Below are 27,409 nucleotides of genomic sequence, written 5' to 3' on the forward strand. Positions count from 1 at the left end.
CGGCTAGCTTAGTCTGTCTGCTTGCCGTGAGTCTGCACTGAACAATAGAAACTTCAGTCCAAAGGGAGGCTCGGCTGTGCTTAAAAGCAGAGCTGAAGATCTAAAGACTAGCTAGAAAGCAAGAAATCCAACCATTTCCTGCTTCCTAGCTAATCTAAATCTCCCAGCACAGCAGAACAGCTGATGGTCAGAAAAATAGCAACTTAGCAGGCATGTTTGCAGGGTAAGGAGTGAGTGGGCGGGAATGGTCCCACAGGCCATGTGGGCGGCGCAATCTTGTGTTTCTGCACAGCCTGGATTAATTACTTTGGGGGTGCTCTGAGAGCGACATTTCTCTGCGGCCCTCCAAAATTTTCTCGTGGCCCATCGGTTGGAGACCACTGTTGTAGAGCACTATGAGTTCTTTGAATAAATAAAGGGAGAGGGATAGATTATAATGAAATTACACATTTACTATTAATTGTTGTATTACTGGATATAATTCAGATATCACAAATAGGGGTTTCTAACCTTTTTGAGCCAAAACAGTGGGAACAATCAGAAGGCAAAGATATGAAAGTGCTTATACCCTCCTTCATGCTGTCATCATTTTTATGCTAAAAATGCTTTATGGGGCACATAGTAAGCTTTCTCCTCTTTAATTAAAGGAATCTCTAAATTATAAAAGACAGAAGGGAAAATAAAAAATAGTGGGCACCATATGAATTTTCATTGATGGCTGGAAACCTCTGCCTAAAAAAAAAACTTAGAAAAAAATTACTCTGGCAAAGTCACCTCCTGTAATAAATGCAGATATCCCTCATATCATTTATCCCTAGTCTGAGATAATGTCGATGAGCTAGTTTTCAACTAACCTGTTCAAGAAATCTGATAGAGTTAAACAAATCATAGTTTCAGCCATTATTTTTCAAGAAGTGCTGTAAGTGTATCAAAAGTGCATATATTTATTTACAGGATTTATCTGACCATTTGATATCATCCAGACTCTTACGTTGCTTCCAGAATTTACACAGTAAAAACAAGTTACAAAATGATTGATTAAAATAACAACAAATACAGGCTGAAAATTATGAAATTGTAAAGAGGGGGCGTTGTTCCTTTATTTATGAAATAGAGGACCAAGAGAAGTATACTAAAGACTTAACAGAGGAGTAACAGTCAACTGCAGAACAGCTCTTATATCAAAGAAGGCTTGGTTTGAGAACTTAGATGCTGTATGGCTATATTCATTGGGACTCTTATGATCAGCACCCGCAAGAAGCTTAATTGTCCTACATTTGTGCATGGACTCTCCTTTAAAAAAAAAAACTTTTAAATGAAGCCTTTGTCTTATAAAAGCATAACTTCTTCCTCAGTTTGGATCTTGTGTATTGTTTCAAAATACGCCATTATTTCTCCAGCATGTTTTGCTCCATTTACAGGCAGTCCTTGACCACAACTGAGCCCCAAAATTTTGTTGCTAAGCAAAACAATTGTTAAGTGAGTTTTGCCCCATTTTATGACGTTTCTTGCCACAATGATTAAATAAATCACTGCAGTTATTAAGTTAGTAACACAGTTGTGTTGAGTGAATCTGACTTCCTATTGGCTTTACTTGACAGAAGGTCGCAAAAGGTGATCACGTGACCCTGGGAAACTGCAGCCATCATAAATACGAACTAGTTGCCAAGCATCCGAATTTTGATCACATGACCATGGGGATGCTGCAACAGTCCTAATTGTGAAAAACCCTCATGTTACTTTTTTCAGTGCTCTTGTAACTTTGAACGGTCACTAAACAAATGGTTGTACGTCAAGGACTACCTGTATTCTGTTTTTAACGGCTATTACCATAGATATTATAGTGTACACCATTTATTTTATCCAAAATTCTTAAAAATTGCTGCTGCTCATCACAAGTATTTTTCTACTGTTATTTGGTTTGTATTGTACATGTTGTCCTCAACTTACAACTATTTGTTTAGTGCAGGGGTCGCCAACTTTTTGGACCTCAGGGACCACCAAACTCATAATTTTAAATCCCGCGGACCAGAGACCCTGGGAAAATTCCCCCAAAAGTCTGCAGGAAAATTCCCCACCCCGTTTTCCTACCTATTGATCATTCTTTATTTGGGTTTGCAAGATATCATCTCCAGCTCCATTCTCAGGGGGAGAGAGAGGGACTTTTGACTTCATGCACGGAAAGCAGCAGAAGCAGCAGAAGTCTTTCTTTCTCTCCCCCAAACTGCACCAGAAATGAGTTCAATGAACTCCATTTCTGATGGAGTTTGGGGGAGAGAAAGAAAGACTTTTTCTGCTTTCCTTGCATGGAGCCAAAAGCAGAAGAAAAAAGAAGTGGAAAGAAGCAGCCCAGTGACCAGGCCAGGCGTGGGGGGCGAGTGGGACAAGTTTCCCCCCTCTGCCCTTTCCCCCCTCCCCACACTGCCTTGTGTTCCCATGGGCCATGTGGGCGGCACAGCCTTGTGTTCCCGTGCAGCCTGGATTAATTGCTTTGGTGGGGGGACATTTCTCTGCGGACCACCAAAATTTTCCCACAGACCATTGGTTGGTGACCACTGGTTTAGTGACTGTTCAAAGTTATAACGGCACTGAAAAAAGTAACTTATGACCGTTTTTCATACCTATGACCACTGCAGCATTCCCATGATCATGTGATCATAATCTTGATGCTAGGTAACCAGCATGTATTTATGATGGTTGCAGAGTCCTGGGGTCACATCAACACCTTTTGCAATCTAACAAGCAAAGTCAATGGGGAAATCAGATTCACTTAACAACCGTGTTACTAACTTAATAACTGCAATGATTCATTTAACAATTGTAGCACGAAAGGTCCTAAAACGGGACAAAACCCATTTAACCACTTAGCAATTGATATTTTGGGTTCAATTGTGGTCATAAGTCAAGGACTACCTGTAGTATGATACTGAAATTTTGTGGTCCAATACTTTTATTGATCAGTGATCAAATACATTTTGTCTGTGTCTATAGATGCTATTTCCTTCACAAGAACCACATTTCTTTATTGATTAACATATTTTCTCACATCGTGACTTTGGGATGTTGGTGACTGTAGTAAAATAAACTCCTTTTTTTCAGGAAGTTATCTACAATTAGCTCAGTGTTTTCTTAATGAGCAATAATCCTTAAGTGAATATTGCATGTAACAGCATTGGAACATAAAATCTAACAACCTGACAATTGTCTATTCTAAAAAAAAAAGTATATCCAATGATTTGCTGACATTTTTATTTAACATTTGGAGTCTTGCTGACTAAAAATATAAATAAGATTATTTACGTTTTTAGTCAGCAAGACTCCAAATATTAAATTAAAATGTTAGCAAATCACCGGACATATTTTTTCTTGACCTATTATGTGCCAGCTAAGTGGGCAGACTGCTAAACTTGCACCTGACTGGAGGAAAGTGACCTTTCTTCCACAACGTCCAGAGTCAGAGAATAGAATAGAAATACAACCAGCCCCTTTCTCAAAACACACAGAGGAAATAAGGAGCTCAGTGCCAAAGAAAACCTCTGTGAACTCAAGCATTAAAATCCCAACAGCTATGTAGAAAGCTGAGCCCCTTGGACATCAACGGTGGGGCCATGCAGCAGACTCCGGAAAAGCCAGAATAGCAGGCCGATGACAACATGAACAGACCTGAATATCTGAACAAATATGTAAGAGGTTAATTAAAATACACATATCAGCTCACAGGCACACAAAAACCAAGTGTACTGTCATGCAGGGCCTCTTGCAGACAGAAAAGACTATTGCTAACTAATAAAATTTTATCTGCAATTATGCAGGTTTAATTGCTGCTTAAGTTTCACAATAAAAATAAATAAAATGCCTGAACATTTATTATGGTTTCAAAGGAAGACTTAAGACCTGATTATAGATAAAAGGCTTAGAACAAAAGAAACAACAACCTCTAACTGGTTTGTTGTGCAGCAGATTTTAAAACAGCACCATGAACATAAGTCTTTTTCATGAACTTTTAGATCTTGACAGGCAAAAGTCATCAAAGTTGGGCACATATACAATAATTGTGTGAAGAAAATTCTACAGTTTTATTTGCATGTGGATAGCTTCTACACAGTTTAGAATAGATTTAGGAAGACGCATAAGATCCTGATCCCAAAACATTGTATTCAAGATGCTTCCTTGATATCCTTGTCAGTTTACAAATGCTCACCATATAATATGTGTGCATATATGTATGTGTGTGTAAACATTTGTAAACTGAAAATGTATCTCTAATCAGATTGAGACATAGCAATATTGCATCCGATGGATTCAGCAAGTACGCTTTGATAGTGGGTATGTTAATAATATATTTTTACCTTAGGCAAATTAAGTACTCTATAGGTTAATATAATCTTTTGTAGAACCCTCAACAATAAATTGCTATTCCTTATCTTCAGTTCACAACAAGGTTAAGTCATCAGTTAAACTAGTTGCTACAAGACTTTCAATCTAGTGCTTGCTTTATTAAAGGCAACTTAAATCATCAAAAGACACTTTAATTTAGCAAACAGATCAAATTCCTGGTTTGATCTAGTTAAAGGTCACTCAGAATCTTATTAGAGTTAAAGCAAGGTAAGATACAGGAAATCATTCTATCCAATAGCTGATTTTCAGACAAATGTCTTTATAAACTCCAGAAAAAGCCACCCTTCTTTTGTTATCAAACCCACGTGTTCTCCTTCCCACACTGAAGTCTGGAAACAGGAATATTAAGGCTCTAGTCCACACAATTGTTATCTTCAGCTTTAGATCCCTTTTTTTTCTGCTCCTAAGCCGTGCCACTTTCACAGACAGTTAACCAACACACCTTTCATGCTCTTCCATTTTATGTTGCTTTATTTATGATAAATAACGTATCTTGCCTCTATCATAATTTTGCATAATTGATATTGGTTCATTCTGCAGAGGCAAAGTCCAATACTATTTGGAATTCTTTCCCAATTCTTAAGAAAATACCTGGCCACAAACTGGTGGAGAAAAGAAATAACAAGGTAGGATCACAAGTTCTCATCAGACCCATGATAAATGACTTGAGCTGGTTGCCAAGTGCCTTTGTTTTCTAGGCTCAACCTAAAACACTGATTTGCATAGTGAAAGTCTTCTGGAGAGAAGATCTTAATTTTTAACATATTAACATTCCTAGTCAGCATTCTCTAGAATCCATTATTATTAAAGCAATTCAATCAGAAGTGAATACTGATTTTTTTAAAAAGATATTATCAGAAAAAAATAGTTTTCACCAGATTTCCACCTTGCCAAAAAGGTGCATAATTCACAACTACTGGTTGCACTCAAAGCCTCTGTGGTCTATTTAAAAAGAGAAATGCATCCATTCTGGGAAAGAACTCAAAGTCAGTGAGACAAGACAGGGAAAGAGCCCCCTAACAGAGCAGTGTGAAATGTAAGGATATAAAGGAATATGTCTTTTGAGAACACAGAAAATAGTATGTAGAATAATAAAAATATGGCATATTTGAGGGTATCCTATTTTCTGGCACATCTGTTAGCAGCATAGGAAATTTCATCAGTTATTATTTCTAGAAGGCACCAAGCACAAGGTATCATACATTTTGTTGTGTTTTCCATTGACATATTCATAGATGCCTTGCATATTTGCATACATATATTTATATTTTACTGTTGTTTTGTACTCTGGTTGGATGCTAACTGCATTTTGTTGCCTGTATCCAGGCAATGACAATAAAGTTGAATCTAATCTAATCTAAATATAGACCCTCTTCCCAGATAACCACTATTATATGAGAAAAAGTTACACAGGAATCCACTGGGTTCAATTCACCCTACCAAATTAGGCCTGAGTATTTTCAGAACAACTGTGTAGATAAAATAGGTAGAGAAACACAAGTAATCTGTAGATAAGTTCCACACACATGAAACAGTGGTAACATTGCTGTATTAGAGGGAAATAAACGTATTACTCCTTTTTAAATTATACAATACAGGGAGTCCTTAACTTGTAACTACAATTGGGACTGAATTTCAAGTTGTAAATTATTATGGTCGTATGTCACTCATGTGACCGGACACAATTTTAAAACATTTTTTGCAAGTTGTTAAGTGAATCTATGGTCGTTAAGCAAATTCCTTGATCGTGTGAACCCATTTTACTGAATGGGGAAAAACTGTGATCACATAACCCTCTGCACCTGATTGCAAAGATGAGCCAGTTGCAAACAACTCAAACAACAAGGAAGAAATTGAATTAGTTCAAGAATTTATGTTCCTTTGATCCAAAATTGTTCTTGATAGTAATTCTACTCCTGAAATCAAACACAGGATAACCTTAGGTTAACCTGGAATGGTTAACATGAATAAGATCTGGAAAAGTAGAGAGATTGACATAAACACAAAAAGCAGGATAGTTACAGCAATAGTCTTCCCTATAATGATGTATGGGTATGAGAGCTGGACACTAAGAATGGCTGCTTGAAGAAGAATCGATGCCTTTGAACTGTGGTGCTGGCGTAAATTATTGTGTATACCAGGGGTGTCAAACTAAAGGCCCATAGGCCAGATCTGGCCTATGGTGCCTCTGCTACCAAAAATGCAGCCCCCTGCACCGCATTCTGGGCATGGATGGCCTGTACCACTCTGGCAGCAGAGGGGAGGGTGATCTGTTTTGGCTGCCAGAGTGCTGCAGGAGGCCATCTTTGACTCAGAAGGCTATAAAAGGGAGGAAAGGTAAAATGTTTGACCTTTCAGGCTTACAAGATTCTGCTACTATAGCCTATGTCAATAATTCATAGTTCTAGTCTTCTTATGGAGTCAGTTTCTTGATCTGATCTCTCATAAGGTGATCAAGTAGATCAAGTATATTTTAAAAAGCCAAAATCATAGAAATATACGCCTCTCTATTTTTATAAGTTTATAAAACCATGTGTGTGGAGGTGCGGTCTCGTGTCATGCCCACCATGGCTACGCCCACCACAGCCATGCCCCTCCCCCAGCCCTCTGAAGTCAAACACAACCCTGATGCTGCCCTCAATGAAATTGAGTTTGACACCCTTTGTCTATACCATGGACAGCCAGAGTAACTAACAGAGAAAGGTTAAAACATATAAAACCAGACTCATCACTAGAAGCTAAAGTCATAAGACTAGGTCTGATTTACTTTGGCCATATCATGCATGCAAATTGGAGAAGGCAATGATGCTAGGAATAGTTAGTGGAACAAGAAGAAAAGGCAAGGAAAGAACATGCTGATAACACCAAGTCTGATAGAAAGTTGAACATCCAACAGAATCTGCGCTTGACAGGGTAGCATGGACAAACAAACAAACAAACAAAAAAGGAAGAGGTTCATAGGACAGCTAAGTTCAAACTCTGACATTACTTACATTCAATACTTTCCACTCTAGAACCTCATTCACATTTAACTGTTTCAGTGTTTGCAGCCTGTACAGCCTAAAAATCAATCTTACCAATTGTCAAGTGGGAATGTATACGTGCCAGCTTCATTACAACGGTCCTCGATTTATAACCCAGTTCATTTAGTGACCGTTTGATATTGTGACACTGAAAAAAGTGATTTATGACTGTTTTTCACACTTATGACCATTGCAGCATCCCTATGTTCACGTGATCAAAATTCAGGTGCTTACTACTGGTTCGCGTTGATTGTTGCAGTGTCCCGAGATCATATGATCACCTTTTGCAACCTGACCAACAGAATCAATGGGGAAAGCCAGCTTCACTTAACAACCATGACAAGAAAGGTTGTAAATTGTGGGAAAATTCACTCAACAAGTGTCTCACTTAGGAACAGAAATTTGGGCTCAAATGTAGTCATAAGTCGAGGACTACCTATAACTGATAACTGTTTTCATTGCTAATGTGAAGAATGCCATTCAGTCTATGGTATCATGAGTTTAGTGTTGCTTGTTTATTGTTCTGAATATCATTTCTCTGGAAAATATATTCCCTCTGAACATAAGTAGCACATTTCTTCATCACTCAGTCTCAAAGCCATATACCAGGATTGAACATGAGGAAAGAAAGTGAAGATTAGAAGATTTCCAAGCTTGTTCAAGAACTGATACCCTGTTTTCATAAATTAATGACCAAAAGATGACTCATACCTATACTAATCAAGAAGGCACTAGCAGGCTTCCCAAAGAATGTTTGAAAGTTTACTTTGGCATTGGATTTATTTCCATACTTTGTCCCGTTACTATGATTCTCATTTGATTCGCTGTTAACTCATATACATTAGTAGATGTGCTGCTCACCTCTATATCAACAAAATAGGAAACTGGGGCTTCTCCACTAGGAGTGTTACTTTCCTTTTTAAAAAAAAAAGAAAGACCAGAGCAGAAAAAAAAAGAGCCAAGATCTCACATCCAGAGAGCTGTGATTTTTTAATCTGTGTCTGTTCTGATATTTTCTGTACTACTGGAAATGCTATTTATTCCCTTATCACAAGATAAAATGCTCAAACATTTATAAACCATAAAGAACTAGAAGCCTCGCTGAGAAAAAAGAAAAAATAATATTTGAATCTCTGAGACTGAACTACAGTAAAAAGATAAAAGTAAAGGATGATTCAGCCTGCCTCTTTAAATTGTGGAATAATGATAAAAAGTTGACGGAGAGAAAGTTTTCTGTACTTTTGTTCCTTCTGTCATTATCCTGCTACCCTGTCTTCCTCTGAACCACCCCAAACTGTCCCAAAAAAATCATGACCATGCAAAGAGATTTTTCAAAGAGGCACAGGTGTATATGTGGGGGGGGGGGGAACAGAGAGAGATGAATTTGGGTGCTTGACATGTTGTATATGCTATTTTAGATAGGTCTGGTTTTCCATTAAGATTGCCATCGTTTGCATGCTTTTCTGTAAATAAGAGGAATAAATGGGATTTGCTTCAAAGAACTGAGTCATAAACAAGATGATAATCAGCTGAATGCTTGCTTCCCCAAATTCTTCCAAAGAATCAAGGGAATAATGAGTATCCAAGAAGGGAAAGAATTTCCATAGCAAGTCTCAAAGGGATTAATGGTTCTTATGTGCTTTTGTAACAGAGGTTGATATTTAGTATCATTCTTTACACCAATGATTAAAGTTCAATACAGTACGAAGAAAACAGTACTTATCCTAAGCTAGTCAGATTGCAGTGAATGATAAATAGGAAACTAAAATATATACTCAGGTAAAATGTTTAATTCAATATCATCTGCCCCAAAGACTCAATAAGTTAAATAAACTAAATTCTGCCGGTGCAATAGGAGGTCAACAATCCATTTAATCATTAAAAGGCATCTTTGTAATATAACAGTTCAGAAATTGAACTAGAACAAAGGAAATGCTTATGAATAGCATGTCGAAACCACATTGCAAAGGGGACAAAATAAAGGTGGAAGCAAAAAATAATTTAAATTAACGATATATTTTAACTTACATCCAAACTTAAGCAATCCACATTGCCTCATGTTGCAGTTTACTTTCAGGATTAAATAAGAAGTATATAAGCAAACAAAACAAAAACTTTTTAATGCCCTCTCAGAACCTCATGCACAGAATGAGGTTAACAGAAACAGATAATCTGATTCTTAATTTCAGAGGTTAAGAATCTAAAATTAGCCCGATTGAACATATAGAAAACTTTGAAAGAGACAAGCTGAGTAAACAGAGAAAGCAAAGGAGAGAAAGGCAGAAAAGGTGAACCTTGTTTTGATGAGAAAGAAGATAAAAAGTTGTAACAGGACATCTGGATATACTGGCAGTTGAGGCAGAGAGCACTTCTAGACAGATATGTCTATGTAACCAGTAAGAGTCTATTCAATTGAGCTTTGACTGGACTTGTGTTGTACGGATCCCACTGACTGTACATGACACCTTCAAAAATCTCTTTCCATGTTTCTCTCCAATATCCTTCACTTCTTGACAATTAGCTAGCTCCCTGTTAATACCAAATTATAGACAAAAAACATTAAATGCAATTTTCCTAAAATGTGTCTCTTATATGGTTTCCTATTATGAAACAACCTTTAAATTTGATGGACAATACATTTAATGGGATTTACTAAAATGTCTCTTTCAATAGGATTGCTCTACAATGCTGATCTGGCATAGTGAGCAGAAGGCTTCTTAAAGGGATTTGTTAATAGATTTTTTCCCAGTCTTGGTCTATTTCAGTGTAACAGGACTAATGTTTTGCAACCTACTAGATAAATGGACAGAAATATAAGTGAACACATGAACATTATGCATTATTGGGGGCGGGGGGTAGTGGGATTAAATGATTTTTAAAAATGCTTCTCTTTTTTGAAGAATAAAGAACTGGTTTTTATTTCACTGACCACTGGGGGATGACTGGAATGTATTAGCTGCTTTCTTAACTCAGCTCCTGGTTAGCTTAAACTGAAGAGTGATTGGTGGGAGGTTTCTGTGAGTTTCATATATTAATATATATCACAACATGCTAAATACTAAAAACATTAGTGGTATGATTTTAAATAGTAATAGAACTTAGACTTACATACTGCTTTACAGTGCTCTCTAAGCAGTTTACAGTCAGCATATTGACACCAACAATTTGGCTCCTCATTTTACCCACCTCAGAAGGATGGAAGGCTGAATCAACTGTCAAGTGATGAAATCCATTTAAAAAGAAAAGAACAAAGTCCATCTTCCAAGACAATTTCTTTTATTTAGGAAAGCATCAAATTGGTAAAGTCCATGGTAATTCCAGATCTGACACAACCCGGAATTACCCTACAATGTTAGAAGTTAGAAACAACCCCCAAAAGTCACATTTTCCAATACAAGTAATTCAACGTTGCTTGATGTCATAAATCTCCACCTCAAGGGGCCTAAGCATGTTTTCCCATGGGAAGAAGAATCATCTAGCCAAAATAACTCTATCTCCATTCCTCTCCACTTATGAATGTGGCAAGCCGAAACCCTTCCCCTCATTACTGCCACAGAGAAAGTAAGAAAAAGAATATATACTAAGCCCAACTAAAGCTACACATGTGTCAATGTGCCAGCTACACATGTGTCAATTTCTGGCTTGACATCAACCTTGAGCCTGGTGAGATTCCAAATGCCAAATTGCAGGCAGCTGGCAGTCAGCAGAAGTAGCCTTCAGTACTGCACTTTAACCACTGCACTACCACTGCTCATGATTTTAAATACATTCAACTTACAATTATTCATTTAGTAGCCATCCAGTTACAATGGCACTGAAAACATGCAATTTGGGACCAGATTTCACATTTATAATCATTGCAGCATCTCGATGGTCACATAATCAACATTCTGGCACTTGGCAACTGGCACGTATTTAGGATGGTTGAACTGATCTGCAATAATGTGATCACCATTTGTGACATCCTCAGCTGGCTTCCAACAAGCAAAGTCAAATTTGCTTAATGGCTGCACGATTCATTTAACAACTTCAGTGATTCCCTTTACAACTGTGGCAAAAAGGTTGTTAAGTGGGGCACAACTCACTTAACAACTGCTTTGCTTAGCCATGGAAATGTTTGACTCAACTGTGTTCATAAGTCAAGGGCTGTCTGTAGTATTATATGTGACTGGTAAATGGGAAGAAGGGGAGACCTCAAAGGTGGGGATCAGAATGAGCTGTCTGTATAGTAAGTCAGTAGCAAATATGAGCATATTTAAAGACTATAGCATCTGGGCTACATGAGGATCAAGTTGTTAATCAAGATGTGTACCTATCTTTTAGGATAAACCCGTGGTCTAACCAGGAAGGAAAATAGTCTTTGAGATATTACACACACTTTGTACTGTATACGCAGGGCATGTACAGAGTTCTATATTGTCTAAACCTCTAAAATTGCCAAGATTGGGAAGATTTCCCACTTTTTTGCTGGATGACAGTTTGTGCCCTACTATCACCCTATCGTGGTACAATTACAGATCTACTACATAAGAGCAAGATTCCAAAGCCAGCTGCTTCTCCTACCAGCGATTTCCCCTTAAAATGTGTTTGAAATATAGAACTTGGAGATCACAATCTTTCAACATGAGACCCTGGGGCAGTGGGAGTAGGAGGGGCAGCATTTCACTGGTGATATGTCAGTGTTTAAATAACTCTGAAGAACCCCAGCTGTTGCTCCTGTTTTTACTTACACTTGTGTATCCAGACACAACAAAAGATAGTTCTACAACAATCTTTTCCTAATATGCAGTTGGACATGGGTGCTAAAGTGTTAAAAAGTTTTTCAAAACAATTTTGACTTGAGCTGCAGAAAATGGAAGGATGTTGCAGAGAACATATGTCAACATACTGTAGCTATAGAAAGGAGGCAGCTCCAGAATGGGGAGGGGGACACATTGGTGAAGAATGGTCCTTGTCAGGAAGAAAGAAACAAAGTATTAGTAAAGAAAGTACTGCAGTAGCATTGGAGGCCAGAAATAAGCCCGACAGCAGAAGCCATTTATTATGACAGGCATTCCAAACAATGAGTTTCTTAAACTTTTCAAGACAACGCTCTCTAAAAAATGAGAAACTTCTATGAGTCTTTTTATTGAAGGATACCAAAATAACATTTAATAATACTTTTTATTTTCCCTGACTTACAATTGTGTTAATGCGCTATATATGAGCCTACGTAGGATGATTTCGTTATCAATGTCTAGAGTAAGATTTGCTGTTGTATTTAGCTTAGTCTTTATCTTTGTTGTTATAAATGCTGAAAGTCCACAGTAACCGTTCCATTTGGAAGAATAACAGAGTAGGAAGGAATCTTGGAGGTTTTTGTAGTCCAACCCTCTGCTCAAGCTGGAAACCTATATCATGCCAGGTAAATGGTTGTCTAATCTCTTCTTTAAAACTTCCAGTGTTGGAGCATCCACAACTTCTGGAGGCAAGTTGTTCCACTGATTACTTGTTCCAACTCTTAGCAAACCCAATTCTCCTTAATTCTAGATTACTTCTCTCCTTGATTAGTTTCCATTCCTTGCTTCTTGTTCCGCCTTCAAGTGTATTGGAGAATAGCTTGATGCCCTCTTCTTTATGATATCTCCTTGGAATATTGCTATTATGTCACCCTAGTCCAGTGGTGGCAAAACTTTTTGGGTTCCCGTGCCGAAAATCACATGTCAGCAGAAGGCAATGTGCCCCATCACTACCCCGTGCATGCATGTACAACACCCCGCCACCGCTTTACCTGCACTGTGCATGTGCATGCCTTCCAGCTGATTTTTGGCCCATTTGAGGCCTTTTTAGACCTCCCTTAGGCTCATGGCAAGCCTCTGCAGCCTCGGGAGGCTGAAAAATGGGCCTACCGGACATACCGGAAGTGCCGAAACGGGCCTGTTTTTCAGCCTCCGAAGGCTGCAGAGGCTTTCTTCGAGCCTCCGGGAGGGCGAAAAAGGCCTCAAATGGGCCGAAAATCAGCCGGGAGGTGCACGCATGCACAGTGCAGTAAGTTTGGCTGAGGCTCATGTGCCCGCACAAATGGCTCCACGTGCCACCTGTGGCACGCATGCCATAGGTTCATCATCACGGCCTTAGTCCTTCTTTTCATTAAACTAGACGTACCCAATTCCAGCAATTATTCTTTATATGTTTTAATCTCCAGTCTCTAATCATTTTTGTTGCTCTTTGCTGTACTCTTTCTGGAGTCTCAACATCTTTTTTTTTACATTGTGGCAACCAAAACTCTTTTAGCTATTTCATACTTGCATCACTGCATATTATTACACTTTCTATCTAAAAATACTGTTACCTAAAGCTTACTTTTAGGGTGCAAAAAAAAAAAAAAAAAGAGGGTCCAGTAAAGTGATGCCTCAACCTACTATTGCAATAAATTAAGGTAATAATTCCAGGCTCAATTATATTTGTAAATTGAGGTCTACCCATACTTCCTGCATCTGCTTTGCAAGGAGGTTCTTGGTTCAAAACAGGCTTCCCCAGTGATTGAATTCAGGTATAAAAAACGTTATTAGTTCGGTTACTGGAGATGAAGAACATAATAAATGAAAAAAGCAAACCTATCATCTGACTCAGTATGAGGGCAACTTCATATACATAGCACATACCAATTTCAAAAGAAAAATGTAAGCAATACTTAATCCTGACAAGTTCAGAAATAAAAAAGGGTGGGAGAAGAAAAACATTCTTGATAGTCTATAATTAAGCTCTTCTCTTTTTTGTGACTACATGTTCAGTGATTTTGTTTATCCTTAAGCAAACAGCTGACAGTAGCTTTGGCAGGCAAGCAAACACAGAGGCAGCCAATTCATTTGTTAGCTACCTGTATCCAAGACTTGCCAAGACTTGCTCCTGACAAGCTGAGCTTCTAGGAATGTTGTCTCTGAACGCATCCAGGAAAACTAGTAGCAACCTTGCACCGTTGTTTGCTGGAATAAGAGCTGAAGATAAGGAAGGTACAACTCAGGGACACATGAGCTCCCATGATATGCCTCAAAAGGATGAAAGCATGTGAATGTCCATATAAGTGAAATCTCTGCAAAACATTAAATGCTCAGGGGCACTTACTAAGGACGTGTTTTGCTGTTCTAATGAGGAGATAACTATTATCCCATAATCCCCAGAAGCAAATCAAAACAATGCCAAGTTTCTAGAGAGCAAAGCTCCCCAGAAGAAGTTTTTGGTTGAATAATAATAATAATAATAATAATAATAATAATAATAATAATAATAATAATAATAATAATAATAATAATAATAATAATAATATAAAAATGAAAATGAAAATGAAGATAAAAATAAAAATAAAAATAAAAATGAAAGGTTAGAGTAGCTGGGCTGGATATACATTCAGGTCAAGCTAAGTCTTACAATCAAGGCTGTGCTCATGATGCACCTTAAATGTTCATGATTTCCTCTGTGTGAAAATCTACACAAGCCAGTAGAGCAGTTTTCCCAGCTATATTACATAAAGTACCTTGAATTTTTAGGAAAAAATAAAACATTCATTACTAGTTTCCCTTCCTCAATTTGCCACTATCCAAAATCTGGGATATTATGAGTGTTTTATTAATTCATTTCAAATATTTCAGCCTGCATTTAAATTTATAAAGACCTAAAATCATCTATATGCTATATAGGAATAAAGAGGATTGTAATAGACAATATTTCATGTGAAAAATCAATTCTGACTTGGAATAAAGCAGATAAAATTAACATAAAATATACAGATATACACTACAGTAATAATAAAGTACATATCAGAGCTCTATTTATCTAGTAGTTTTTCATTTTACATCCTTAAAAGTAAAGTGTTTTACTAGTAAAATGTAAGAAGATGGGATAGCAGGTTAAGTTGATAACTGCCAGACATCAATATTTACAATTTTTCCTCACCATTTTATATTGTGTTTTTCCTACTGCAATAATAACAAAAAACTTACTTTTTTTTACTAGGCCAGTGTTTAAAATAATATTTGCAAATAAATCTAGCTATTACAATCCTGAACTCTCAGAAATGGTGGAGATTACAATGCAGACCTCTGACAATAACAGAGGAAACCATTTGAGAGCAGTTTGAATTTCTCCGTAGGAAGGAGAATCAATAAACACTGTGGTGGAACTACATAACTAGAGTATCTATTCAATGTCATGTGATGGCACAGATTCATTAGACTCAGAAAAGTATTCTAGAGTAACTTACTCTACAATAGAATCAGAAAAGCACTCTAGAGTAACTTACTCTACTTTTTATATGTGAGATACACAAAACAATGTGAGTAGAACAAAAAATATGGGACTCTAAGGAATTTTACTTTTAGCAGGTATTTTTCATATATGAGAAGCCACTGCCATTGTCTACTTTAAACAAAGGGACCTTTCTGTATAATCATAGTGAGACTGACTACATAAGGATGTACTTACCCAATTTTCTGAAACAGAAATGATAGCTTCAACAATTAATTGGAAGAATTTTTTATTAGGATCCAATATGCAGCTTTTAGCATAAACAGGATTTTTTGGGGAGGGGGGCTTTAAAAGTTATAACATTTAAAAGTAAGCATTTTAAGCAATATATAAATTTCTTACCAAGACAGTTATGACCATCATGTGCAAGATGAAAGCCGTCATAGCAGGTACATCGATAATTCCCTGGGATATTGACACATTCATGAACACAGCCAGCATTGTCGTCACGTTCACATTCATCAACATCTGAATAAAGAAAAGAGAGTATCTGTGATGTAAAAAAACTTCAGAACTAAAAATCCACAAAGCTCTTATCAAGTATGTATATAATGATTAAATTGAGAACAATAGGGATGCACCCTTTTACTCATACTGATGGAAGAAAACCTGTAATGTGAGGATAACAGACTTCAGCCAAACACAATTTCAACCTTCCACACAGTGGTGAAGACTCTGAAATCTTAAGCTTCCTAGTCTCATCTAGGATTATAGCTGCCCTTGCTTCAACATGAGAATATGGGAGAAGCCACAACAAGTATTCTTTTCACCTCTCATCCAAAGTGGTTTTCATTCAACTTTCATTCCAATCTATTATAAAATTAGAGGATCTTAAGTAGATTTAGACAATTCGCTGGTATTTCTTATCTAAACAGAGAAACAAAATGACCAAGGGCAAAAACAAACAAACAAACAAAAGCCAGTGGGATGGGAGCAGCTTCCAATTTTCTGTCCCCTTACTGTAGCTGACTGCCTCCAGCAACCAACAGTAAGACCAGTTTACCTAGTCTCCAGCATCTGAAGGGCAGGCCAGCCAACCCAACCTTTGGAGGGATAGGGCAGGACCATTCTACTGAACCTCTGGAGGATGGCATGGCAGTGCAGCAGTATGGCAGCACTAGAGCAACCAGAAACTTGTCAAACTTCAGTCCCATTGGAGTCATGGGTCCCAGATTTGGAGTGCATTCTGTACATTAAACCTTTTGAGGTACTGGTACAAAAACTGTTGTCGTGAAATATGCTGTTTTGTCCACTTAAATGTTATTCACACAAGAATTTTATTAGTGTGTACTGTAGATGGTCCAGTATATTATACTAACAATACTTCTAATGATTTATTTATTTATTTATTTAACAAATCATACCCCAGTTAAATAAAGACAAAGCTGTTCTACATTCTCATTATTGCATCCTAAATTCTTACTTATACCCATTGACTGGAGCAAATTCTTACAAAATCATTAAAACCGTGTTTGTTACTGTTGCTTCAAATATAGATAGCCTAGTCACTACCATTATCCAACAGATTTTCCAAAATAACAGCACTGTATTTTTCTCTCTTTCACATTATGTAATGTGGGAATGACTTTAGGTATGTGGGAATGACTTTAGGAGACAGTAGGAAGATCCACAGGCTATACAATCATCATGCAAAAGGTATCTCAATCCAGAGAAGCAGAAGGAATGTGGGATATGTTTCAAAAAGGATCTTTCCTAGTTTTCCAGAGAGTAAAAGGAATTGAGAAGAGGAGTAGTTTCAGTACTTACAAGCTTCTTTAATTTAACCTTACAATAAAAATAAAGCTAGTATTCATTTATCTGCTTTTGTCTGGACTACCTTGACAGGCCAACACATTTCCTGATTATGGATACAATACCATCACAATATTCTGATTAAATGAGGAATCAACAATAATTTCCAATTCTACATCATTTAGAATCTGATCCTCACAGTTTAGTTTCAAAACAAGGATCATTTAGCGGACATGAATCTTTAACATTAATTATAAAGTAGACAACTTGTTTACCTCAAAATTATTAATGAAATCACACAGAATTAATTCCAGTAAAACATTTTTCTTTCTCTTTCAACTGTATTAACTATTTCAAGCAACTGCTATGGAGCACTGAGAGAAAATTATCTCAGGATACCTAGATAAAATTATACAAGATTCTGCCTAATCTATATTTGAATGGAAACTGGATGAGTACTTTATCAAAGATGGATGGATTTGCCAAAGGAAAGAGAGAAAATAGGGAAATAATAAATTTACTTAGCTAAATAATTTTTAAAGAAACTTTTTAAACAAATCTAGAATAGCCCTTGTTTTTATCACAATTCTCCCAACTATATCAAATAAACACATTTGTAGAGATACCTACAATACTACAGGCAACACCCAGATAATAAAAATTCCTCAAAACCCAATGGGTGCTTCCTTTCCATTTGCAACCTTAGTGGTATTTAATCTCAGGTCATTTTTAAATTCATTTAAAATCACATTCTGGTAATTTCATGGCTTGGGCAATTAAATATAGCTGGATTTCCCTTTTATCTTTTTTTTTTCTGTGCTATCTGCTCTGCCTACCTTTGCAGTGCTTCCCATCCCCGGTGTAACCAGATTTGCAGATGCATTTGTATGATTTGGGAGTGTTCTGGCAGATGGCATCAATATGGCAGTTGTCAGTCCCATCAACACATTCATCAATATCTGAAAAGGAAAGAGGAGAATGTGACATAATCAAAGCCTGAACCTTTTGAGCTTACCATGGCTATCTAATCATAGTGTTATGGGGGAAGAATATTGAAGTATCAGAAAATCATACTCATAGAAATCTTAAACTAGGTCTAGAGGAGGGTATGGTGGTCCTTTATAGTACATGCGGGCTAAAGTTTTCATTCAATATAAACCCACCATGTTTCCTCAATCTTTCCTAGTCAAGTGCATCCCTATAATTCTTATTGTTTGTTTTTTAATCTTTATGGTCTTAATATCAAGTGATAGGTTACAAGTTCAAAAAATGACTACTCCTTTTACACATGCTCTGCATGATCCTGATTCTTATGTACCTCACTTCTGTCCTAGTGGAATAGATTTATTTTTAAGTTCAATGTTTATGAATTAATATGTGTTGCTAAATATTAGACTCTGAAATTATTGTGCATCTGCCAAATAACTGCATCCACCATATCCATACCCCCAAAATTATCCAATTCACTGTGGAAAAAAAACATATGTACATGATGTGCTTGGCTTAATTTGTCACAAATCAGGATACATCATTACCTGATCATTTAGCATCAGACAGCTGAAGTATTTATTTATGCAATCTTTTCTATAATCTCCTCTTGAAAGAGTCTAGACAATTTACAATTATCACCTTATATCAACACATACCAAACAAACAAACACCCTCATATATCATCTAATCTCATAAATTACAATAAAATCTTACTGTAAGCTTTCAAGATAGGTCAGGAAATGGACCCCACACATAGAATGGACCCCAGAAATGTATTATTATTGTACCGTATAATCATACAAGCCTGCCTAATTTTCTGTTTGTCCCCTTTTATACTAACACAATCAAGGCAGTGCCATTCTAAGTTGCTTTCTCATGCTTGCTTCTACAATTATGAAACTCTTTCTCCAAGTCCCCCCTTAGTGGTATTTCATCCCAATGTCAACTCTAAATTTATTTATATCTACAAAAATACATCCTGTTAAAATATCCAATTTGTCTGCCATTAATCACCAAATGTTCACTGAAAAAGAATGGTCTTCGTGAACTTCTTAAAGGCTAATAGGTTAGGGGGTTCCACAAACTTCAAAATGCTGGTCCAAGTGTGGGGTCAGCCATCAACACTTCATGTTGGGCGATGTCTCAGCATCTTTTCCCAAGAAGAACAAATATCTAATTTAGACAATAGTATTATAAGCATATTGGGGCTGAGCCATGTAGATCTTCAACAGCAACTGTTTGAACTAGTTCCTGGTAATGAACAATGAAGGTTTTGCTCCCTGAAAACTTTTGGTATGTTATATAGGTAGATTTTTTGTTGTTAATCATGAAAATAATTTGTAATTTAACATCATATATCTTTTTATAGAAATAGTCTATTTTTACACAGTGGCAATGTACTCTTTCCAGTACTTGTTGGCTATGCTGCACACACGAAAGAAACATATGAAAATATAGAACTGTTGTTGAAGCACTTTAGGTACACCAAATACAACTGGAACATCTGTAGAGAGTAGTGGCTCTGCTACTCGGAATGCAACTCAGATATACCAAGTACTATTGTTACATATGCAAATAGGACTGTCCTGCAGGAGAATTACAGTATATTAAAAAGAAATTGCTTGATTTTTCTGCCTTGCTTCCAGGGCAGAAAAATATGACATGAACCACTTGTTGACCTGACGATTGTATTTTTGCCTCCACTGCATATAAAATTTGGACGGATGAAAAATTTTGTGAAAGCAATGAACAAGGAGGATGGCTGTTCCAAAGAATAACTGATGCCAAGATTAAGGAAAGCATTCTTGTTGGTCCACAGATCAGATACGTCATCAATGATAAATGGTTTGAAGCACAGGTAGGATTCTGCCAGTTCACCCTGGTTCTCCTGAACTGGTAGCTCCAAAGATCAGCTGAGAGAGAACTGATTCGCCCTGACAATCTTCTGTTCTTCTGTTTGGCTCTCACCCACGGGCTCTAGGCTGTCCTTTATTTCCTCCTTTTTCAACCTCAGCTGCTTTGCACAGCACAGCTGATTGCTGCACGCACCCTGTGTAACAAACAGGCCTTGAGGGAGAAGATGATTTTCAAAAGCAAAACACATGTTCACTGAACCGGCACTTATTACACCGGTTGAATCCCACCCCTAGTTTGAAGATCTGTTAGTGGGGCCAGAATAAATCACCTGAAAAGCATTCAAGATTGTTGCTGAGAATTTTTTTGGCAACTACAGAGCACCAAACTACATTGGCTGCTTGGCAAACTTCTTAGAGCATACAAGACCATGTAAACCAGGGCATTGCCACAATGGGAAAACGATATCAGAACAATTGGAATCTATCCTTGCTGGCTGACTATTCTTGGGCACTGCAGCAGGATGCATCAGACACTGAATACAAACAAAAATAAGCAGCAAAATGCTTTTAGCCCTGTTGAACTCATGCAGCATATTGGAAACATTATGCAACTGAATATATTATAGTCATTAAAAGTTATTTTCTTATTTCTCAAGATTCTTGCATGATACAGTCATTCTGAAATTATGTTTTTCTTTTCAGAAGACAAAACTTTTTTGGGGGGAAAGTCCAATCAATGCAGCTACAGAATAAGCTGCTATGCTTACTTGTACCAGTTAGAAGAATTTTGTATTTACTGGAGTTTCCAATTTGTATAAAAATCAATCCAGTGTAGATTGTATTACAGTAGTAATATCTCTAGTTGCATGGTAATTATGACATGAGTCACTGTTTCTTGGTTTAGAAAGGCCAGCAATTAGTTGTGCAAAGTTTGCCATGTTCTCCACTTGCTACTCTAATAGAAGCCATGAATTCAGGAGAATCCCCAAGATTCAAAACTGCCCTGTTTTCTGTGGCCCATTCTAACTTTTTGTCCAATAATTCAGTGATTCAAAATTGTTCTTTCCAAATCCATGTAATTAATTCACTTTTGAAAACATCCTGTAAAACAATGGCCCCCAACTTTTTTGGCAGCAGGGACCAGTTCTGGAAGAAAAATTGTCTTCCACGGAGCAGGTGGTGGTGGTTTTGCATATAACCTAGAATCTGCACATACACAGATGAAGCTTTGCTCACTCATCTGCCACTTGCCTAGCCCAGTTCCTGATAAGACATGGGCCAGTATTGGTCCATGGACCAGGGATTAGGGACTCCTGCTGTAAAGTATATGCAGGCAAACTATAGACCACATGAGCTACTTAATCTCTCCGGGTCACCTTATATTTATGCTCATATGAATGGCTATATCTGTTTATGGGAGAAAGTATTGAAAGAAAAATGAATAAAAGATGAATGAAAAATGAATGAATGAAAAAGAGACAGGAAATGGTCTATTTACTTTTGATCCTCCTTATTTTCAACTTTGGCCCAATCACTACTGAAAATGAGCCCTAAAATCAAAAAAGTTTTTCCAACCCTACTGAAAAGGCTGTTTCTGCTTTAAAAATTCCAATTACTGTTCACACAGGTTTCTTAAAATTATTTAACAGAAAATATCCAGTTGTACCCACATATTATTCAAATCATCTAAGAAAAAAGAGTGGTGGTGAAGGTTAAAAAAACAGACATAAAGGCATTCAAAATGTTTCACCTATGTCTCAGAAATTTAGCAGTCTTCATTCCCTCAGGAAGACTGCTTATGCCTCAAAACAGTTCTGTCAGGATTTTAAATTGTAGTTGATGACAGGTTCAAAGATTGTATTTTAGACTGAATAAAATCAAATGTCCTCCAAATGAGTTCAAATTAAACTGAGTAGTTGTTCAAATTGCTGGTCTCAATCATATTGAGAGTTGTAGTCAGAAACCTTGCCAGTAAATACTTATATAAAGCCTAAGCAATTCTAAGTGATTTCTTGCTTAGTAACTGTAATGCATTAATAATTATCATGTTCCTAGTCCACATGTATGATCAGATGGAACATTTCTGGCAGCTAGAACTTCAAAATAAAGGGAAGATAATTATATATAATAAAGGACTATTTTATGCTCACACATCATAAAACATTTTAACAGAGACTAGCAATTCTTAATTGCTCAGCACCAACTGCAAATAAATTCAGAAATAAGATCCCAGAAATGAAATAATTGTAGGAGAAAAACAAAATAAGCCAAAGTACACTATATATTCTTCCCTGCTCGCCAAAGATTGCTAGCTGGTTTGAAAATCATAGTGAATGTTGATAAACAATAAGTTTACATAATTTTAACAAACAGTTTGTACAATATGGCATACTTAAAAAGGAATAGAAAAAACATACATGAATTACAAAATAATATTCACCAACTGCCAAAATATTCCATAACACCTCAATTTCTTGATATGGAACTCCAAGTTTACATCTTTCTCTTTTCAATATCCAACTCATTGTCAATGTCAATCAATTAAACAACAGTGTGTTAAAAATGCAACCTAATTTTTCTGGCTCTGGGCTGGCAGTTATGACTGATATTTGGAATGAAGGAGAAGAGGGCAGACTAATAAGGTTCATACTTGTCAGGTTTTTATTTGCTGCTATGGTTCAGTTCTTATAAATTCATTTTCTGCAATGGGTTTACGACCAAAGTGTCTTCCATTTGCTCCCAGTGTGTATTTGAATGCCTGTCAAACAAACCAAACTAAACCCAAGGTGAGTGGGGTCATGAGAATTAATAGAGGTCAGATGCAGGTATATTAGACATTACTTGACACACATGGCATCACCTAACTAGCCTTGCCTGATTGTGGTAGCATCCTTAACGTAGAAAGGATGTTGCCTAAACTGGGAATTTTAAATATTTGACATTGCTCATCAAAGACTTTTCAGTGAAGGTAGCATTCAGAAGATTAAAAGGATCTGACCTTTTATGAATTACTGACCTTTTCAAAAAAGGAAAAACAAATGAATAATTTTCTAAATGGAGGGAAGTAAGTAGTGGAATCTTGCATAGGAGGGCAGAAAACTCTTGCATAATATACTGAAGAATTCAAAACTGTCTGTAACTAATCACGAAAAAAAGATTAGGGTCACAGAGGAATCAATTTAATGTGCAGCACCTATGAGGAAGACAAATCCCATGCTAAGGATCATCACCTAATGAAGTTGACTGGAAGATTTAAGCAAAAGAAAGTACTTTTTTACGCAACAGACATGGGAAAATGCTTCTTTACACTCTACGACACTGTCATGTACACAGATGATAATGTTCCCAGATATTAGTCTCTGTCATGCCCGTTAGAATCTGACTCCGAGGGAGAGGCGGAACAGCTGACAGGGAGTGGAAGTGTGGCTCCAGAGGTTGTGGAGGGAGGTTGTGGGGAAGGGCACAGGCTGACTGGGCATTCAGAGGAAGACCCAGGCCCATCCCCTCTTCATCCTAGGGCACGCAGGGAGGAGCAGATAAGGGAGAAACGTGAATGGCATGGTCTACGGGGGAGGAAAGGGTCCTGATCTTCATGGGCTGCAGTTGTGAGGACTGTTTAAAAGGACAAACTGCGCATGGCCCAGTGCTGGAAACAAAGCATAAAATAATTCTAGTCTTTCAGTTCTTATCTGAGTTCTGGCATCCTTCCCAGTGTATGTATTTCTATATCTGTGGACATCTTAAGCCCTTATCCTGTCTTGTCTTATTAATTGCTTCAGTGTGGTTTGTGTTGTTTTTTTCTATTTATAATTCATATGTATTTGGAGTTTGAACAGAATTTCTTCCTTTTCGCAACTGTTTGTGGGGGAGTTTTTTTCTTTACTCAATGATAATTGGACTTTTGAAGCTAAGTTGAAGGAATTAAAGGAACTTCACCTGTTATTGTGACTCTGTTGCTTTTATATCTCACCCTGGGTCATCACAGTCTCCTACCGTCTGTTATTTTGTCTAGGACGTGAACATATCCCAATCTTAAAATGGTTCCCTGTAATTTTTCAAAAAACAGCTGACACAGACAAGCTCCCTTTTTACACCACATTGAATTCAATCTGAAGTCAAACTAAAGGGCTGAGAAAAAATGGTTTTGATTTTGGATGATATGCATTTTCCTCCAACAATTAACTCTGACTTCAACTGATTGTACATCTTAGCATTATGAATCTTGGCAGTGCCAAGTGTCATCACATGCCAACTGAGCAGTCTAGTCATGTCATCTGACCAAATTATCCATGTGCAATGTAGATTAACCACTAAATCAGAAAATGGATGTTTCAACAAAAAGCTGGTTTCTGTTTTCCTCTCTTAGTAAATCTTCTTGTCTCCAGTGGTTTGGGCCATATTGTAATTCTTGACTGATGACCAGGGGTGTGTCAGTTACCAAGGGTTGTGGTTAATATAAAGTGACAAATCTGAATACATTGTATAAATGTTTATACGATATCTACTTACATTCACACATACATACACACCATACTCTGATGAATATCAAAACTAAACTATATTTTATCTCTCTCATGTTGAACAATGAAATTGTCTTTCAATAGTAGAATATTCATCTTGTCAATAATTCCGAATCACATTATCCTGTGGAATTTTTGCCTATCATGCAGCTTTTAAAAATACAGAAGGAAAATAGGAGATCGTCCTGCTGGTCAAAACAAAAAGTTAGGCCAAAGAAGTAATAATTATTTGGTGGTTCTGTTCCTATGTACAATAAGCTGTAAAACTAATCCATACAATTAGTGGTTCCTGAATAAACAGACACTGGAGTGGAACATGTATCTCAACATAAGATTTGTGGTTGTCAGTCATCACTGGACAAATGTTCTCCTATTGAAGCAGTTTGGTTAAATCTGGACAATCAGAGCATCCATTTGAAAACATTCTTTCTTCTTTTTTATAACAGTCCTATCTTGTCAACAACACCTTTTTTTCCAGAGTCCCTTGGGATTAATACCAGCAGATTTTTCCTTTCTACTTTGAAGAGATCGCAGTCTTTGAAGGCTGACCTCTACTACACCAACCCACTTAGAAATCTGATCTTTCTAGTTTTCCTTTAGTTTAGTTTCATTTTCTTTTTGGTTTTGTAGAAGCTATTAAAACAACATTTTTAAGAAGAGAGGAGGTAGCCAAAAGGTACTTAATAACGAATGAGTGCATTTTTCTGCATGCTTAATGAAATAAGCTTTGCAAAAATGGATTTTATATTTTAGATATATATTAATAGAACACTTTGCGATACTCAACTCCATATATTTAATAAAGCCTGGCGTCCCTCCTACTTTACTGCTTGTATGTGATATGACAACTTTCAAATATATGCCAATTGGAAAGCATTTCTGTGAGTGGACGCTAACTATTTTTTCAACTATCAGCACTCACAAGCTTTGTTTATGAATGCCAGATTCTTCAAGGAAGGGTGCTCGTATCTAAACAAATATCATTTAAGCTATAGTGTTTCCTTCCGTGAGCTATATTCATGAAATATATGTATGTATGTATACAGTATACGTACTAGTACTGACTTTTTATTAGTTAAAATGTGGGTGAATAAAAGAGAAAACTGGCAGCAGACCACAAGAAAATAAATTCTGCACTGAGTCATATTTTCTTATCCCTGGGAATAGAATCAGGCTTTCCAAACAAGACTATACAGAAAACTCAGTGACCACATTTTTCTAAATTAGACTAGGGGCTCATAGACAGCTTGCCACTAAATGGGAGAGGCTCCAGGTCCTTGGAATTATTACACCAGCAACCCATGAATAAGGCTGTGGCTGAAGGTTCATAAGTTAAATACTAAACAGTCCCAACAGGATGTGCAGCACCCTCTAACCTTTTCCTTCCTCTTCAAAGCACTTTATTATGGCCACATAGCCACAGGCTCCACTTTCTGGTCTAAGGTAGATTTGAGCATCTGCAGAATTTGGCAAGGAACTTAATATCAACAGTAGCATCTTGTCCCCCAGAAAATCAACACATGCGCTGAATATATCTTAGTGGTGAGCATCATAGCTTTGAAAAAGAAAAGGCCTGATGCTATTACAGACAGAAGAGTGAAACTTGCCAGACATATTTACAGTACTTCATATTTAAAAGGTACAGTAATTCAGCAAAAGCAGAAATTCTGGAAGTATCAGACCTTGATCATTTGTACTACATCCATCTACAATAAAGGCTATAACACTTGAGCAATATTTTTCTCTCTTTTAAAAGGCCACTAAGGCCAGGGAGCATTATGCTATTTCAATACCCATAGAATCAATAGAAACTGGCTAGAAAGAAAGCAAACAGGAGTTTTAACTTCCTCTTAAAGAAAGGGTACCAATTTTTTCTAAGTGCAAGACCAAGTATTCACCATAGGATGTTATTGTCAGTCCTAATTTCTTTATAACCATTATGGCAAAATTAATAAAAAATCTTTGAAAATAATGTATAAATCTATTTTTAAAATTATTGGGGGTGGGTTAAATATGTGATGTAAAGTTCTTAAGATTTTTTTTTAAATAGTGTGAAAGAAAATAAAATAGTGAGATTCACATCTAGGCAGGAAGCCTTGAACAGTTAATATTCTCTCTCTCTCTCTCTCTCTCTCTCTGTATATATATATGTGTGTGTGTGTGTGTGTGTGTGTATCAATAGCAATAATCCAAAAAGAGTATTACATAAGACATGTTTATATATTAAGAAAAGTGTAAAATGCCATATTGCCATATTTGTGATACTGAATTAGTGTTGTCATCTCTCTTTGATGCCAGACTTGTTACTGTCAATTTATAAATGGTAGACAGCCCAATATGCACTTTCTTCATACTGGGAATGGGTGGACCAACTGAATTGGTGGTCAGGAGACTTAAAACCAGAATCTACAAATTCACCTGCGGATGGAATAGTTTTGTGCCTTTAAGTATTACAATTTTGAGGCAATATTTTTAATTGATTATTCTAGGTATATTTATACATTTGTTTTAGCTGCTTAATGCTTTTTTAAAAAAAGAAGGCATTATAGAACTATTGTTCATTAACTATATTGCACTATGAGTGCTT

General features: G+C 36.8%; 1 protein-coding gene across 6 annotated transcripts in view; it reads right to left on the minus strand.

Annotated features, from left to right (window-relative positions):
* SCUBE3 (signal peptide, CUB domain and EGF like domain containing 3) overlaps positions 1–27,409 on the minus strand; it is a 107,544-nt gene that overhangs the window by 62,528 nt on the left and 17,607 nt on the right. For 5 of the 6 annotated variants that reach the window (XM_087929560.1, XM_087929558.1, XM_087929556.1 and 2 more), the window contains exons 2-3: positions 18,293–18,415; positions 16,047–16,172 (exon numbers count right to left, since the gene is read on the minus strand). In XM_087929560.1, the coding sequence (XP_087785686.1) occupies positions 16,047–16,172; positions 18,293–18,415 (249 nt within the window). The remainder of the gene's footprint in view (positions 1–16,046; positions 16,173–18,292; positions 18,416–27,409) is intronic. The other variant, XM_087929559.1, reaches the window with a different exon arrangement.

The sequence above is a fragment of the Pseudonaja textilis genome, chromosome 3 (assembly GCF_049901715.1).
Source record: "Pseudonaja textilis isolate UNSWEBS1 chromosome 3, rPseTex1.2, whole genome shotgun sequence".
Classification (NCBI taxonomy): domain Eukaryota; kingdom Metazoa; phylum Chordata; class Lepidosauria; order Squamata; family Elapidae; genus Pseudonaja; species Pseudonaja textilis.